Below are 16,350 nucleotides of genomic sequence, written 5' to 3' on the forward strand. Positions count from 1 at the left end.
ACTGTGGTGTTGTTATGATGAATGATGTTATAAATGTCCAAATGACCCACATTAAAGTATGGTTTAAGTAAAGGGAGATAGTCCTACATTTCCCAAGAGTGATAGTCCAGTAGTGCAGTCCCTTTGCTCGCATAAAATTTGTGATTTTCATCATAATGAATTTTCCCTAGAAAGATCATTGGTTTTTTTTTAAACTAAACACTGCCATAATGAAAAAAATATTTGTTTTTTACAGAGTTGTAAATTATTGCAATGTTTGACGCTTATTTCATGTGCACTGAATATTAACAAACATTTTCTATGTGTAAATAAGTGACAGAAAAGTGCATTTAATTATCAGGGGAATAGATTTTACCTAACGTACGTGCTGCTTGTGATAATATTGTAGACTTTTAATTGTAATAATGCTTTATAGTAAAGATAACCTCAAGAAACAATCATGACAGGATTCCACGGAAGAAATCGTATTGTTAAGAACATAAACATGTATGAGTAATACTATTTATAGTAGCATTTGTAGCGGAACGAATGCGTGTCAATGACGTCAAATTAATAGCCTGAATGCATATGTATGACGTCAACAGATTCTTTACGTCAGAGAGTGGGGAGTACAGGAGCGGGACATGTCGACATGGAGCTAAAAATAGAAGACGACCATTTGAAATTTTTTTTTTGAGTAAACACCAACACTAACATTGTGATTCTGCTGTCCGATGGAGGAACGCGTTTAAAGAAAGTTGAGAAGAATAGAAAGTTTTATTCATTCAATGAAAGTCAACTGTGAGGTGATTGCGGAGTTTTATACGAGACCGTGTGACTGTGCTATTGGTTGGATTGTGTTCACGTGACCAATGACTGGACTTCGTGTACTTGAAAGACAGTGTGTGGCCGGTGACTGACTGAACTACACAAACCTTTCTGTGCAACTGAAGACGACGAGAGAACAATGCAGATAATTACTGTGCGCCAAGAGTGATGTTTATAAAGAGTTTAATTTGTAGGGAATTATTTTTACTGAGGTGATCAGCATCCTTGGTGATCTTCCCTGGGATGAGTTGGTAAATGATTTTAACTAGATATTTGTTTATTGTTATAATAACAGTTTTATAGAAAAGCACTGACAAATCTTTAATTTTTGTGTTAAAAGGCTGTAACAGATCTGTTATTCGGTTTCGTTAAAATTAAAAAATAGAAGCAGATACAAAAAAATGAGTACATAGGGTTTTATAAAAACGTGAGTAAATGTAATTGTACTGACATAATGTGCACATAGCAAACATACATATACTAAAACTGAATCTTTCATTTTTAAGTTTAAAACAAACAAAACAAATCAAATTATTAAAAAAAACCCAATTATTTAAAAGTAGCATCTCTTCGCAGATTAAACATTTACATTGATGTACACATCTAGAGAAGCAGTTCAAGGACAGTTACTTAGCCGACGTCCCACCACTTCGTCAAACGCTAGAAAGAAAGTAACTGTCAGGGTCACACATGCATTCTTCCTTTCAGGATGATGTGGTGGATTTCGGCATAAAAAAGGTTCAGTGTCTTATGATAACAGATCCATCCTACCAGATTGCTTGAGGACATGGCGGCCGACCTCCGCAGTGAAGTCAGTCCCTTCCTTTAATTTCTTAGGCGTCTCCCATGACTTAGCGGGCTTTGGATAGGTCACGTGCACGGCGTGTACATCTGTGACGTTGAACGGCAGCGTCGGTTTTCTGTCGTTCATGCCACGTCGGAAGTCTTTCTCCCACGTCGGGTGGCATATGTCGATGTAGCATATCACCTATGAATTATTACAAAAATACCCCACCCCATTTGTTAGAGGTCTTGGGAAAGTGCAATTTTCTTTTTATGACTGGGTAATGCTAGGGTGTGAGCTATTACATTACAGAATATGCAATAACCACCTTCCATTTCCGGAATAGAGGTCTACAACAGTATCATGAAAGAGGATACACCTTGTGAATTAACTTTTATCAGCACATACATCTAATTCACAAATAGTCTCAGCTGATGTCTGTTATTATTTTTTGTTTGTTTGGTTTTTTTTTGTTTTTTTTTTTGCTGTCTTCTTTAACTTTGTCATAATAATGTGGGTCTATTTATCAGCTCTCACCTGTAAGCGGGTATAGACGTACATCTCGTCGGGTAGTGTTCATACACCCGGTATGGCAACTGGATGGCCGTGAAAGCTGTATGTGACTGCCGGTAGTGACGAAACGCGCTCAGCCAATGACGTAACCAGGGAGCCTGAGGTCGGGCCATGATGACACCCAGGTTGAAGGAGTCAGGCCAGGAGTTATAGGCTGGCCAGTCGAACGTGGCCACGACCGGGTACTGTAGCAGCCAGTCCGGCACCCGACTCGTCCACACGGCGTCAGTGTCCATGTAGGCACCGCCGTAATTCAAAAGAAAGATGGCTCTGCCCGCACGAGAGGGAGACGATGTGATGAGAGCGGCTTCATGATAGTGGTAGTCAGCGGAGATAATGATAGGCATATTGTACGAGACATAAGGAGGAGAAAGACTAAGTGACGGAGAAAGAGGAAGAACAGACAAATGACTGAACACAGGCAGCAAGAAGGTAGATAGGCAAGAGGACTAACAAATGTTGAGGAGCAATTAAGTGATTATGAAATCATTGCGGAATCATTTGTTATTATTTTCATTTAACAACGTTGCTGGCAAGCTCACTGGATTAATGCCATGAACTATTTCCTAAAAAAAAGTACAACTGTGCAATTAGATTGCATATTTCGATACATTATTACCCATAACTGGAAACCTTCACTTGAATTCAGCACACTAAAGTTACCTATCTGCTCATCTGTTACAAAAATTGTGTTGCACGGTGGAATTACCAACAGATTCAAAAAGGTCATTGTTAAGAAACGTAAATCTCCTTTTGTTTTAAGAGAGGCTAGGTTTCCTTTGTTATACCAATTAACACTTAAAAAACAATTTGTAATTACCATATGTAATGTCAGTTTTTAATATCAACCTCTTAACCTCATATTTATTTGAGTTTAGACGCTAGTACAGTAAATCATCTAGTCAATACTCAAATACTTAGTAAAGTCCTCAATAGAGTGTACACATCCTAACCCTGATGAGCCAAGCTACAGTCACAAGGCCATTACATCTGTAAGAAAAATATAAGCGAGCACACACACACACACACTGAAAGACATTTTATGGACTGTCAATACCTGAGGAGGTCGCTGTTGGCTGGAAGAATAGGGAAGTTCATCTGGAACATGGAACTCGGCCTTTCAATTCTGACGAAGGTGACATTCTCAGAGCGTAGCAATCGCCACCATTCGCCTTCAGGTTCCACGTTGCCATGGACATACACGTGTTGAAAGCCCCCGACGTAGAGGGCGCTGATCATGCTCAGGAACTTGGAGAAGGGCAGGTCACGGTCAGCGGCTGCGGGGTCAGCCTTCAGCCACACGTAGTGCGCGATACGCGGGATGGGTCGGCTGGGGTCAGGAAGGGCAAGTATCGGGGAGCGCCTGCCGTAATACAGCCAGCGAGCCAGCTCCGCGAACGGCGTCTGCCCTTGCCACACGTCACGGGGATGTACGTCACTGTCGACTATGATGCAATGAATGTCGTCAACAGGCACCGTGTACTGCTCCGCTGTGACGCAAGAGGATTTGGCTGACTTGACGTCACTGAGGTAGTCATGTGACTTTGTGTTGTTGAAGCCACGCTGCACGATCAGCACTCCACGACTGACGTCCTCGCCAGACAAGGCCAACCATAACGGCATGTGTTCTATTCCTGTAGGCAGACGAGGAATAAGGGCATTTTCGCCCAGAACAATTCCTCCTTCTGTCGGCAAGAGCTCCAACACAGCCTTCAGTGAGTCTTTTCTCCCACAAGTACCAGAGACCTGAAGAAGCTGGAAATTGGGGACGGAGTATTTGAACTCGTCAAACCAGGTGTTGTAGAGGTTGCCGTCGCTCTGCGGCAGATGGTCGTGTAGAAAGATTATCTTTGAGGCTCGAAGAATCCTGATGGAGGAGAGGAGAACAAGGTAGTGTCGAAAGAGGAACTGCTTCTCACCGCACCACAGATAGTACACTGTCCGAGGCAGGCCTCCCATCGTCAGACCGACGCTTATATCCACACCTGGCCAGGTGTCTTGGACGAAGAGGTCCCGGTATAGAGGCATAGGCGGCCTTTTTTGATCCTGCGGGGGCTTGTTAGGGAGAAGGACCTCGATTTTGTTTTGAGTCAGACAAGCCTTCTCATTTTCGCTCTTTAATCTAGCGATTTCATTTAAACTATCCTGACAGTTCTGCAGAGAAAGACTCGATCGGGAATTTTTCTGGATAAACAGAAATTGCCCAACTGCCAGCAAAACAACTCCGAACACCGTTGCTCTCAACAGTATTTTCTTGTAGTTCAGATTCCAGCCAGCCATTGCTGTTGCCTGGTGATCGGACCCTTGTCAGCTCTGCAAAGAATTGATATTTTATTGCTAGCGTAGATCAAGCGGGAATGAGGAAGAAATTACATTCATCGCTAAATAAATCGAAATTGTTGTGGATTATATCCTCTGCTTAGGCTCAACATTTGACCTCATTTCAGAAAGGCATGTGGACAATAAGAACACGAACTAATATTAATCCCTGGACTGATGGCAGTTAGCTGATAAAATGACGACATAGCTTCCGGTTTATTCACATTTCAGATTAACTACATGTACTAAAACGAGGCATTAGACGACATAGCTTCCGGTTTATTCACATTCTTTGTTCCGGCTCGCCGAGACTAACAGCGGATCACTTCGCAAGAGGCCAAGAGTGAGTCTCGGCATACAGACATCAGTCCATCAATACACGTCCATGATCAGACTATTTCCGTATCGTTATCACAATATTCATGTACCGACTGTAGTATTACAATAGATAACACAATTAACTTAGAAGATGAGGTTTGGTATATATGGCAAGATCAACATGAAGCAGAATTTACTGAATATTTTAAAACAAAGGCAGAGACAGAACTCTCTACCTTTTTAGCCGCTCTTGATAACAGTGTTGAAGATGGGTCTCCCTGTTTTGTGAATTTTTTTTTCAGAAAGCGGCCTACCCATGAAGTCAAAGCACACTGCACGAAAATCTTGGGCCCATCTCCAGAAAGTGAAACACGGAATGTGCACGTGCACAGGAAGTAAAACTCAAGCAGTAAGAATATTTAGGATGAGCAATATCCGGTCTGACTTACAAAAATACCTCGACCTCAAAAAGTACGTGCCAACATAAGTGTTGGCAGTTATTTTAAAAATGATATAGCCTTAAACTAGGTTTAGTTATCAAGGGGCTCAGCTTCATATGTATTGTCATCTCTGGGATCTTCATGTCTAGAATTCACTTTCGCATTTTCCTTTCGAGTTTTGCGAGCATCAGCTAATGTAGCAGCATCAGCATCCCATCTTTCTGAGCTCATAAATGAAGAGTGATGGGATGAACATCAACGTATATTTTTTGTCATTAATGAGATCGGTTCAAAAGCTATTTCATTAATAACACAAATCGCACACAGAACTGAATCCTCAGGAAAGAAGTCTGGAGGCAGTGTGACCTATTCATGGAGTTTTGTGATATTTAGCTTGAGTAAAACAATCTAAGTCACACCCACCCAACCTTTGTTATTTAGACAGTTTGTGTTTAGGAGTATGGCCACATATTTGTGTGTTTGATTGATACAGTCTATTTTCTCCTTTACTTGCTGATTGTCAGGGTATAGGTTTGACTTATCGCAAGGGAAAGTTACCAGTACACAGCACTACCCGACAAATCTTCTCTGATTCAATATCCTTGAAAAAGACTCATCACATCAGTTGTTCGGAGCAGGCTCCTGTTTTAAGCTGCTATTTTATAATTAGCCACAGGTTTGTACAAGTTTACATGCTTGATAATAGTTGGGATAAATTTAAAAATAAACACGATCCCGTTATAATATTCAGGTCAACCACTTTAGGTTTCTGGGCTCCATCATCTCCAAAGATCTGAGTTGGGAAGTCAATATAGTTTCTACTGTCAAGAAGGTCCAGCAACGTTTTTACTTTCTTCTGCAGCTGACAAAACTTGGCATAAGAAGGAATTAAATTTCTGGACGGTGATACAGAGTGGACTGACATTCTCTGTCACCGTGTGGTATGGCAGTTCCACCCAAAAACAGAAAGTCCTACTCGACCTGGTGTTGTATTGGCGATAACCTAACCCTCTGTGGGTACAGTCTACATCCACCCCAGTCTCTGCACGAAGCACGATTGTGACAGATCCTTCCCACCCGGCCAATGACCTCTTTTCTCTCATGACCTCTGGGGTCAGGTAAAGACTTGTCCCGGCCAAAACTTCTCGGGTAAGACATAGTTTCTTTGCGTTTAGCCTTCGGAGTAATTAGTAGAAATAAAAATTAGATTAATTAAGAACACGGCAATAAACACAAAGAATAGTTAGAATATGTACAAACATGGTGGTTGATATCTGAATTAACAGGTTTTTTTAAAAAAATAATTGTATTATATTGTGGCTAAAGCACTATCAACATGTGGTACATGTTTGTTTTTTCGGCATGCTTAAGATGAGTAGTACGCCTCTGTAGGTAATCAAAGGGTTTTGAACAGGTTTTATAGGAAGACTGAATGCCTTTCTTTGGAGATCTGAGGTAAGGTTGTTTGAAAGAACACTGCGATAATATTTCAGGTTTGTCTTGAGTATGAATATAAATATAAAAGCAAGGAAATAAGCGGAAAACATCACTGTCGTGTTATAAAACCACTCAACCCCTCCCGACCACTTCCTCTCACTGTAGAAGAAAATGTTGACAATAATGGCAGCCGATAAATCTTCTCTCTGCCAGCACACAGTAAAGGTGGAAGAGCCAGACACTAAAACACCGTGCCGGACTCTTTCACCTATGTAGGCTTAGTCATAATTTTGTCGTGTTTCTGCAACTCAATATCTACAATTATTACTTCACTAACGGCAGACAACTGTAAAGTGACTTTGTCATACTTACAACTTTTCCTTGATTCCAATCGCTCGTTATCCACGTTAATGAAGCTGGAATGGTGTAGTATAGTCTGTAGAGGACGCTCACAGTCACAGAAAGAAAGGAAGAAACTAAACCGCTCACATACCTTCGACCTTCTTTTCTGATTTGCGCACGGCACTAAGTGAACTGTGAAATGCTGTTTGGACGTTGCCATAGGAAACGAAAGACTCTTATTAGTGAGACTAGCAGAATTCAAATCTTCTTTTTTTTTCTAAACGCTTACACAGAATCGGCGGTGATTTCGACCGCAGAAGTCCGTTCACTAAGTTAAATCATCATTCTTTAATTTTTTTCTGTTGCAACGGCCACAGAATGGAAAGTAGTTCTCCTCCCTCCGCAAGTGACATGTTGAGAAGAAACCAGTGTCTGATAGTCACATTTACTAGTTCATTAAAATATGATCCTGGGCGATGAAACCATAATAAATGAGGAATTTGCAACCATTTTTTCTGAAATAATCTAACTTCACTCTAAGGGTAATTTTTTTGTTGTTGGTGTCTTATGGCATCAAACCTGTTTCAGGAGACAGGTGAGTCATTGCAGAAGACCCTGGAATAGTTTTTTTTTTCTTTATTATTCTACAACTAACCTTAGTGTATAACAAGGCAACTAGAATGTGAAAGAAACTCCTTTTTCTTACCTGTGTTGTTTTGAAAGTTTCTGCTCGCACACTCCAAGTTTCACATTTATTTACGTGTCAAATTAAAAATTACAAATATAATATGCTGGCATGTAATATAAAATTTTATCAGGTAAATATTGGTTAAATGGTGGTTAAATAATGGTAGAATCTTATGTCTCTCTACATAGCTTTAGCAGGAATATATGAATACCACAAATGCTGCTAATACATTTGCATATGGTAAATATTGGTCTTAACTGTAATAGTCAAATAAAAGTAATGATGCTTTAATTGTAAAAGTATCTTTGGTTTTGCTTTTGATATTGGTTTTCTAAAGTTCTTACAACGGGTGCAATTTACAAAATGCAACATGTAAACCAGTAATGTTTTTATACCAGTGTGTTCCTTAAAAATGTCTGCAGACAACCTAATCACAACTGTTAGGTTTGACATAATTAAAATTTCTTTTTCTGATGGTTTGAGAGAAGAGACTTGAAAACCATGAAAATGAAAACTATGAATGTACACACCTTGCAATGCATTCATTTGAGGAACATCAAGTTATTCAGGTAGGTGACACACAAATGAGTTATATACAAACTCTGTAGTATCTACATTTTAGACAAAGCACATTATACAGGTTAGAGAGAAATGCACACTACTGCAATACAAGCACATGCGAACATCTATATATATATATACAAATGTTATCTTGCAAGCGATACATGGTTTATAAAAGAAATCCCTTAGAGAGTGGATAGAAGACACAATAAAAATTCATAATATTTTTCTTCATCTGAAACTGTTTCAAAGATTTTTGTGACATTTCAGGGCCGTGTTTGGCCTGAAACAATCGCTAACTCTCTTTATCTGTTTTTTTTTTTTCACTATTCATACTAAAATTCCTTGAAAGTTCTCAGCATCTGTGCAAACGAAACGAGAGAAAAAAACAAAAAACGAAACAAAACAAAACAAAACAAACTTGTACCAGTCTCAGTACTTACGGTTTTTGGTAAAGTTTATCCTGTGTGTCGAGGCGCGGATGGATCACTGTTCGAAGCGGAAGGAAAGAAAAGACATTCACAAGGTACCCCGAGTATGAAGATCAGGTACACATATTTGGTGGGGAACTAAAACTTCCAGCACGAGGTGATAGTGAGGAGGAGTCGCAACATCAAGTCAGGTGGTACAATAACAGACCACAGCGTCCTGCGCTGAGAACACTTGGCGAGGCAGTACCCAGTAGTAACCCTTGGGTAGGGGTGCAATAGTCCCCTTCAATAAATCCTCAGATGACACAAAGGTCGTACAAGGATCCCGAGACGCACTAGTTGAACTCAAAAAAACAAAAAAAAACAAAACAAAAAAAACAACCTCAGTGTCACCAGAATCATAAAGGAGTTTCCATGTTTTGCCCGTAAAACTGTCGAGTACCCACAGCTTGTATAAAGCCAATGCATGTTCTCCAGGATAAACCTGTAATTAGTTTAGTTTAGTCCTTATTACTCCTCGAGGAGCATAGGGCCGCAACAACACCTCACCAGGGGACCCGGGTTTGGGCGGCGATCCTTAGTTGGGCCAGTGTAGCTCCGACGCCCTTTGATTCATTCTCTCACCTGTAATTAGTGCTTCACGTAAGATACCTGTCTTTTTCTTCTGCTTCCACATTCAACCATCTTTCTTTATAAAACTACATCAAATTAAAATAGATTATTTTGTTCGCCACTCCCATTTTCAAATGTCTACCTTGAACGCTAATTGTGTTAAACATTTTAAACATTATCTTTTTCAAAAGGCTGACACCGAAATGTTTTATGTTATACGGGCGCTGACATATTTAGATATTACAAGCACCATAATTTTACATAATACGAGAACTAAGTTTTCTTTCTTCTGGGCGAGGTCGGTCCGGTGTGGCAACGGTTAGCGCCTTTCACCAGTACGGTGAAGATTGACAGTCGTAAGTTCAGATCTCGTCTCGAGCACGCGGTCCTCTCTCTGTAGGTGGCATCTGTTTACAGGAGCAGTTGCTTTGACATAACACACCCTCAGTTGCTGGCTCGGTGTAAAACACCATTCCTCACCCCACCCTACCCTAGTGATACCCTTGTCATTCGAAGCCAGCGGCGGGAAAGTTTTTTTCTTTATAAGAGTTTGTCCGGATGAACACTACGCTTAGTCATTTTGGCACATTCTTTGACATTCAATCAACTAACACACGCATAGCTTTCAGTTTCTCACTCATGGTCAGTGGTTAAAATTATCTGTGGCACGGACTGGATATATGCTAGGACAGTACACAGCGAAGTAATATGCTGTGAGACCACCTTTCCCTCAAATGCGAGGAGAAACTTTATCTTTATGGACATGTCTCGTCACGTGGTGGACATAACCCGCTACCCTATATGTGTAGCAAATGGCTATCTCGGGCAAAGGTCATATAGACCGTGGAGACCAGCAAACACCCTTTTCTACCCTATCGTAGAGTGCACCCGCTAGTCGACCCCGAGGAAGGAGCTCACCCGGCAAATCCTTTCCTGTTATTCTATGGGTCGGCATGAGTCTCACCGGATATTAAAAATTCTCCTGACGCCTACTGACGTCTTAAATAAAAACGATATTCAGGGCAATACTTTCTCTCAAAGAATGGCACGAGGTAACTTTTCCGATTAATAGAATTTAGTTTAATAAAGCTGCCCCATACTTCGACCATTCAAGTGGCCTCCCTCATACCCTTTCAAGTTGCATGGTGTCACTACGCTCGGCCCCTGGTATGGACCCATTCATCGTTCCTCTCCCACTCAGCACCATCTGGTAATTTGCATATCAGAGGTGACAGGGCTTTGCTACTGCCCACACTGTAACACCAAAACATCGACTTTCCCAAAAGAGGCTGACACTAGACCAAAGGGATCTTTTTGAAAGTAGTGTTCGCTTGTGTGTGTGTGAGTGGGTGCGAAGGTTGCTGTCTCCGTGTTTTAAACTATTTCTTACTTGAGCTGCTTCTACAGGCGTTAGCTGAAGCAAATCACCTTTACCTACACTTTTTTTACCTCTACACCGGGGGTGGGCGAAGGTTTCTTTTTGGACAAAGTGTTAGACCTAATTATCTTGTTAGCAAAATATTACATTTATGTATGCAAATCAAAAAACAATATACCCTCTATACACGCCTTTTTTTGAAGATTGTAAAATACAGATATAATATAGAAAGATACCATAGTATTGTAGGTAATAAATTAGACCTATTTGAAGTTATGTGGAAACCATATCAAAAATTATTAATATAAGCACAATTAGTGGAAGCTGGGAAGTTCTCACTAGTTCTATCTTTCACTCCTTCTCCACATCTTTCCTCTCTACTCTTCCCCCCCCCCCTTCTATACTCAATGAATGTGTCTTGAGAATGAAAATGGACTTGTAATAATCAATGCAATAAATGTCATATATTTATGATGTGCTTATTGATAAAAAAAATCATACTATGATGATTGTAATCAGCAGATTAAAACAGTTCAACTTGTTGAACAATTATGATATACTGTGGGATGAACAACGATAGTTTCCATAACAGCTAGTAGGAAGCAGTATTGGTAATAAGACTGATACTTTCTCAAACGAGCTTTCATGAACACACTTCTCAAGAAAAATTATAAAAAAGCTCCCTTTTTGCCCTTTATAATTTATTTCTATGCACATTTATAGGATTAAAAAGGATAGCTCCATTAAAAGATGTATAAGCAACTTAAAAAAAGGAAATTATCACTGCAGTGGCATACTTCAAGCAATTATAAACTTAAAAAATATAAGTACCTCAGAACGAGGAATGTAGACAGTATACCCATACTACAGTCTTCTGATGTGAATAGCAAGATTTTAAAACCCTGTTCATGAGTAAATAAAGCTTATAAAAAATATCAGTAAATGTATCCATACTGAGAAAATGTGCGAATGACATAGTAAACATATACTCAGAGTAAACAGTATAAAAACTTAATGGACAGTCTTTAATCTTTTCTAAGTCTTTCTAAGCCCTACCCTTCTTCACCAAAAGATGCCCTTTCTGAGGTCTGTAACAGGTGCATCCTACCGCTTTGCTTGAGAACATGGCGGCCGACCTCCGCAAAAAAGTCGGTCCCCTTCTTTAATGTCTTCGGTGTCTCCCATGACGCAACGGGATTTGGATGGGTGACGTGTATGGCGTGTACACCTGTGACGTTAAACGTCGTCGGTTTCCAGTCGTATGACTCTTGCCAGGAGTCCTTCTCCCACGTCGGATGGCATTTTTCAAAGTAGCATATCACCTATGAACAGTTTGAATCCACTAGTCAAAGGTCTAACAAAAGATTGAGCAGTTTTCTCTTCTTATGACTATGTCTAAACTCGGTGCCAAATATTAGTTCCCATAATATGCAATGACGACTTTCCAATTCCAACATACAGGATTACAAACATCAGCGTAAAAGTTGATACACCTTTTGACATGTCTAGCATTGACAACGTAAAGATATTACAATACACATTACATGGAACTAACTTCCTTCAGTTTAGGGTAATGTTTATGGGTCTAATTATCAGATCTCACCTGTAATCGACTGTAGACGTAAAGTTCATCGGGGTAGTGTTCGTACACCCGGTATGGCAACATGATGGCCGTGAAGCCGGAATCTGACGACTGGTAGTGACGAAACGTGGTCAACCAATGACGTAACCATGGAGCCTGTGGTCGGGCTAGCAAGACGCCCAGGTTAAAGGCGTTGGGCCAGGGGTCCCAATTTTGCCAGTCGAACGTTGCCACGACCGGGTAGTGTAGCAACCAGTCCGGCACCCGACTCGTCCACACGGCGTCGGTGTCCATGTAGGCTCCACCGTAATTCAAGAGAAGGATTGCTCTGACAGCAAAAAAAGGAAGACTAAAGAATGTGATAAGGCCCATTTGATGAAGAGATAATGTGGTAGTCAGATGTGATAATGGTCGGCAGGCTACGTGAGACAGAGGAAGGAGATAAAAGTATTTTATTGGCAAAAAAAAAAAAGAAAAGATAAACAGGCAAAACTGAATAAACGCAGCAAGAAGGCGGACAGACAAGGAGAGACACAGATGTCAAGGATCAGAGTGAGCCAGGCAGTTACACATATCAGAACAGAGACAAACCTCCTCCGCAACACACACAGACAACAGTTGCGTAGGACGATATCTTTGTGGGGACAACCTCCATGCAGACAGAGAACGACTTTCACATTCTTGCCTCCTCAGTATAATTTTTGAGGCGGGCGCTGCACCCTTTGCCATCTGCTTTTTACGCCACTGACACAACAACAGACTTTTCTTAATACCTGAGGAAGTCGCTGTTGGCCATAGAATAGGAAAGTCCATCTGGAACATGGGAGTCGGCTTCTCGATTCTGACGAAGGTGACATTCTCCGAGCGTAGCTGTTGCCACCATTTGCCTTCAGGTTCCACGTTGCCATGGACATACACGTGTTGAAAGCCCCCGACGTAGAGGGCGCTGATCATGCTCAGGAACTTGGAGAAGGGCAGGTCACGGTCAGCAGCTGAGGGGTCAGCCTTCAGCCACACGTAGTGCGCGATACGCGGGATGGGTCGGCTGGGGTCAGGAAGGGCAAGTATCGGGGAGCGCCTGCCGTAATACAGCCAGCGAGCCAGCTCCGCGAACGGCGTCTGCCCTTGCCATACGTCACGAGGATGTACGTCACTGTCGACTATGATGCAATGAATGTCGTCAACAGGCACCGTGTACTGCTCCGCTGTGACGCAAGAGGATTTGACTGTCTTGACGTCACGGAGATAGTCATGTGACTTTGTGTTGTTGAAGCCACGCTGCGCGATCAGCACTCCACGACTGACGTCCTCGCCAGACAAGGCCAACCATAACGGCATGTGTTCTATTCCTGTAGGCAGACGAGGAATAAGGGCATTTTCGCCCAGAACAATTGCTCCTTCTGTCGGCAAGAGCTCCAACACAGCCTTCAGTGAGTCTTTTCTCCCACAAGTACCAGCGACTTGAAGCAGCTGGAAATTGGGGACGGAGTATTTGAACTCGTCAAACCAGGTGTTGTAGAGGTTGCCGTCGTTCTGCGGCAGATGGTCGTGCATAAAGATTATCTTTGAGGCTCGAAGAATCCTGATGGAGGAGAGGAGAACAAGGTAGTGTCGAAAGAGGAACTGCTTGTCACCGCACCACAGATAGTACACTGTCCGAGGCAGGCCTCCTAGCGACAGATCGAGGCTTAGATCCACACCTGGCCAGGTGTCTTGGACGAACAGGTCCCGGTAGAGAGGCATAGGTGGCACCTTTTGATCCTGCGGGGATGTCTGTGGTGGCTTCTGAGGGGTATGGAGATTTTCAGGTGTAGGGGGCTTCTGAGGAAAAGTGACTTTGACTTTATTTTTAGTCCGATTAAATATCTCACTTTCGCTTTTTAATCTAGTGATTTCTCTTAAGCTTTCCTCACAGTTCTGCAGAGAAAGGCTCGATCGGGAAATTTTCTGGATATACAGAAATTGCGCAACTGCCAGCAAAATAACCCCGAACAGCGTCGCTTTGAACAATAGTCTTCGGATGTTTGGAGGCAAGCCAACCATTGTTGTTCCCTTTGGATCGAACCCTTGTCAATGTCTCTGCCCACAAAAAAACCACACATATCGTCAAATGTCAAATTTGTTAAATATTTTGCGGCATATGTGATTCTTGACTGAAAAGTCATATCTGCTAAATGTCTAACTTAATTTTTTTTCATTGATTTCTGCTTATGTTCGCAAATTACCGACGTGTCAAACCTCCAGTGCACCAAAGTGTCATCGTTTTCAAAATTTGGACAATGCATTTAACGGACTAAGCATATTGACTAAAGTTCTAAAAGTTTTGCTCAGAAATATCTGGTTTATCTCCACGCACAACTTTGTGAAACTTAGTCGAATGTTCAACGCCCATTACCCCCAACCCCTTCTTGGTGGGACGTGTACAGGTCTCGGTCTGGACACAATTCATTTCCAGGCCACGCTAACAGTCAACACATATAGTGATCTCTCATCCACACTTGATGAGTGACAAGACAAATTTATCCTCAGTGACGGATAACAGCATTCACCTATTGGCAATACAAGATAAAATTTTGTTAAAATAGGCAAAAAGAGAGAAGGCAACATACAGACACAATTAAATTTTTTTGATAATCCCGTAGATGACGTATTAAAATCACTGATTTTATTAAGTATTTAGGCTTTTGACCATATTTTGCGCGTGCGAAAGCAACGCAGGACAGAGACGTGATACCACAGGTAAACAGACACCAATGTATGGGACACTAAGTACATTCTAGAGAGACATGTCAAGCATTGCATACGAACAGACGTTTAATGTAGCAAGTAGCACCCATTATCAAACATGGACGATTGTAACATTATAGATGATGGCCATGTAAAATACTTGCCACAGGTAGCCAGGTATTTGACAATGCCTCGGGTTAAGAAAGTCCCTGACGAAGCTGCTCCGCTGTAAGATGTGCACGTGAGACTCGCTCTCATCAGACTGATGCTGACGTGCGCACGCCCCGCGCCCCCCGCCTGTTACTAACCGTCAAACGTTCGCAGTCCGACATTGCAGCGCTGCACAGCGTCAACGTCCACTGACGCAGACGACGATGGGTCGCACGTTCTGCGCTCGTGAGATCGATCTCTTGGCAGCTGTGGTTACAAGAGTTCAGCCAGGGTTCATGTTTCGTGTGGATTAAGACCTCGAGTCTTTTTTATCGGAGCGCTTACTTGTGTGGTTGCGTGGCTGGCCCCTTATATCAGGTCTTACTGGGGTTGCATCTGGGTATTAACATTGTTATGTTTTCACAGAGTGCATCCAATCGACCTTTTCTACACTTTTTGTCGCCACTCCACGTGATGCTTTCCTTTGACGATTTTCTCTTGTAAGCTGGTAACTACACCTCCAGGGCATTAATAACTAGCTTTACAAACAAGCTACAAAAGTAACATGTGTGTGCCTCAAATCGAAGTGACCAAGGATTGCGATAAGAAGAGAAGCAAAAGTGAAGCCATTCACCTACGCCATCTGTTCAAACTGTTGATTTTGGCTTGTTTGTTTGTTTGTTTGTTTGTTTGTTTGTTTGTTTGTTTGTTTGTTTGTTTGTTTGTTTGGGTTTTTCTTTTTTTTAGCGAGAAGAATGGCCGGCACAAGTTGTCACCATCATCACAAGGGCCGTCACCGAACTGTCGTTGATGGGGGTAGTGGTGTTGTAGGGACAGGACATCATACACCGCGTTGTGATTTCTCACGTATTATTCACGTAATATGAATTTGTCGCTATGAAAAAAGGTCCTTTAGAAAGAATTTTGAATCCATTCGCTTCACATGGCAGTCACAAGTTGGCTAAAAACCACACAGTCGTCTCCAGGCAGGGAAGATCGACTATAGATATAACATACAGCAGGTATGATTCACCCAGAATCTACACAGTGACTGTCACTGCGCATGTCTGTCCTCTCTACCTTCACCAATGTGTCTCCCCTAACACTTCAAACTCACATGTTTTATACTATAACAGCCGAACATTCTACAGACCAAGTCTTTCCCACATTCTACTTACACTAGCACTTACACTTACGCCTT

General features: G+C 41.7%; 2 protein-coding genes across 4 annotated transcripts; both read right to left on the reverse strand.

Annotated features, from left to right (window-relative positions):
• Window positions 1-649: 649 nt before the first annotated feature.
• On the reverse strand, window positions 650-9,030 carry LOC112561135. Of its 3 annotated transcripts, none has more exons than XM_025233421.1 (4): window positions 8,713-9,030; window positions 3,222-4,477; window positions 2,129-2,434; window positions 650-1,795 (listed from the first exon to the last, which is right to left on the reverse strand). In XM_025233421.1, the coding sequence occupies exons 2-4, from the start codon at window positions 4,442-4,444 to the stop codon at window positions 1,792-1,794; spliced, it is 1,533 nt and encodes a 510-aa protein (XP_025089206.1). In that variant the 5' UTR covers window positions 4,445-4,477; window positions 8,713-9,030; the 3' UTR covers window positions 650-1,791. The 3 variants fall into 3 exon arrangements, with proteins under 3 accessions (XP_025089206.1, XP_025089205.1, XP_025089204.1); XM_025233420.1 differs by lacking the exon at window positions 8,713-9,030 and adding an exon at window positions 7,051-7,524; XM_025233419.1 differs by lacking the exon at window positions 8,713-9,030 and adding an exon at window positions 6,276-6,456.
• Window positions 9,031-11,382: 2,352 nt separating this feature from the next.
• LOC112561138 lies at window positions 11,383-15,257 on the reverse strand. The gene is made up of 4 exons (XM_025233424.1): window positions 15,164-15,257; window positions 13,046-14,351; window positions 12,294-12,600; window positions 11,383-12,012 (listed from the first exon to the last, which is right to left on the reverse strand). Exons 2-3 carry the CDS (start codon window positions 14,313-14,315, stop codon window positions 12,584-12,586), a joined length of 1,287 nt encoding a protein of 428 aa, XP_025089209.1. The 5' UTR covers window positions 14,316-14,351; window positions 15,164-15,257; the 3' UTR covers window positions 11,383-12,012; window positions 12,294-12,583.
• Window positions 15,258-16,350: the final 1,093 nt, after the last annotated feature.

Source organism: Pomacea canaliculata, linkage group LG4 (assembly GCF_003073045.1).
Source record: "Pomacea canaliculata isolate SZHN2017 linkage group LG4, ASM307304v1, whole genome shotgun sequence".
Classification (NCBI taxonomy): Eukaryota; Metazoa; Mollusca; class Gastropoda; order Architaenioglossa; family Ampullariidae; genus Pomacea; species Pomacea canaliculata.

Bases quoted from the DNA above. Each gene is read 5' to 3' on its own strand.
- LOC112561135 (XM_025233421.1), bottom strand. From the start codon at position 4,444: ATGGCTGGCTGGAATCTGAACTACAAGAAAATACTGTTGAGAGCAACG. The intron at 2,435-3,221 runs GTATTGACAGTC...TCGTGCGGGCAG, and splicing joins GCCAACAGCGACCTCCTCAG to AGCCATCTTTCTTTTGAATT.
- LOC112561138 (XM_025233424.1), bottom strand. From the start codon at position 14,315: ATGGTTGGCTTGCCTCCAAACATCCGAAGACTATTGTTCAAAGCGACG.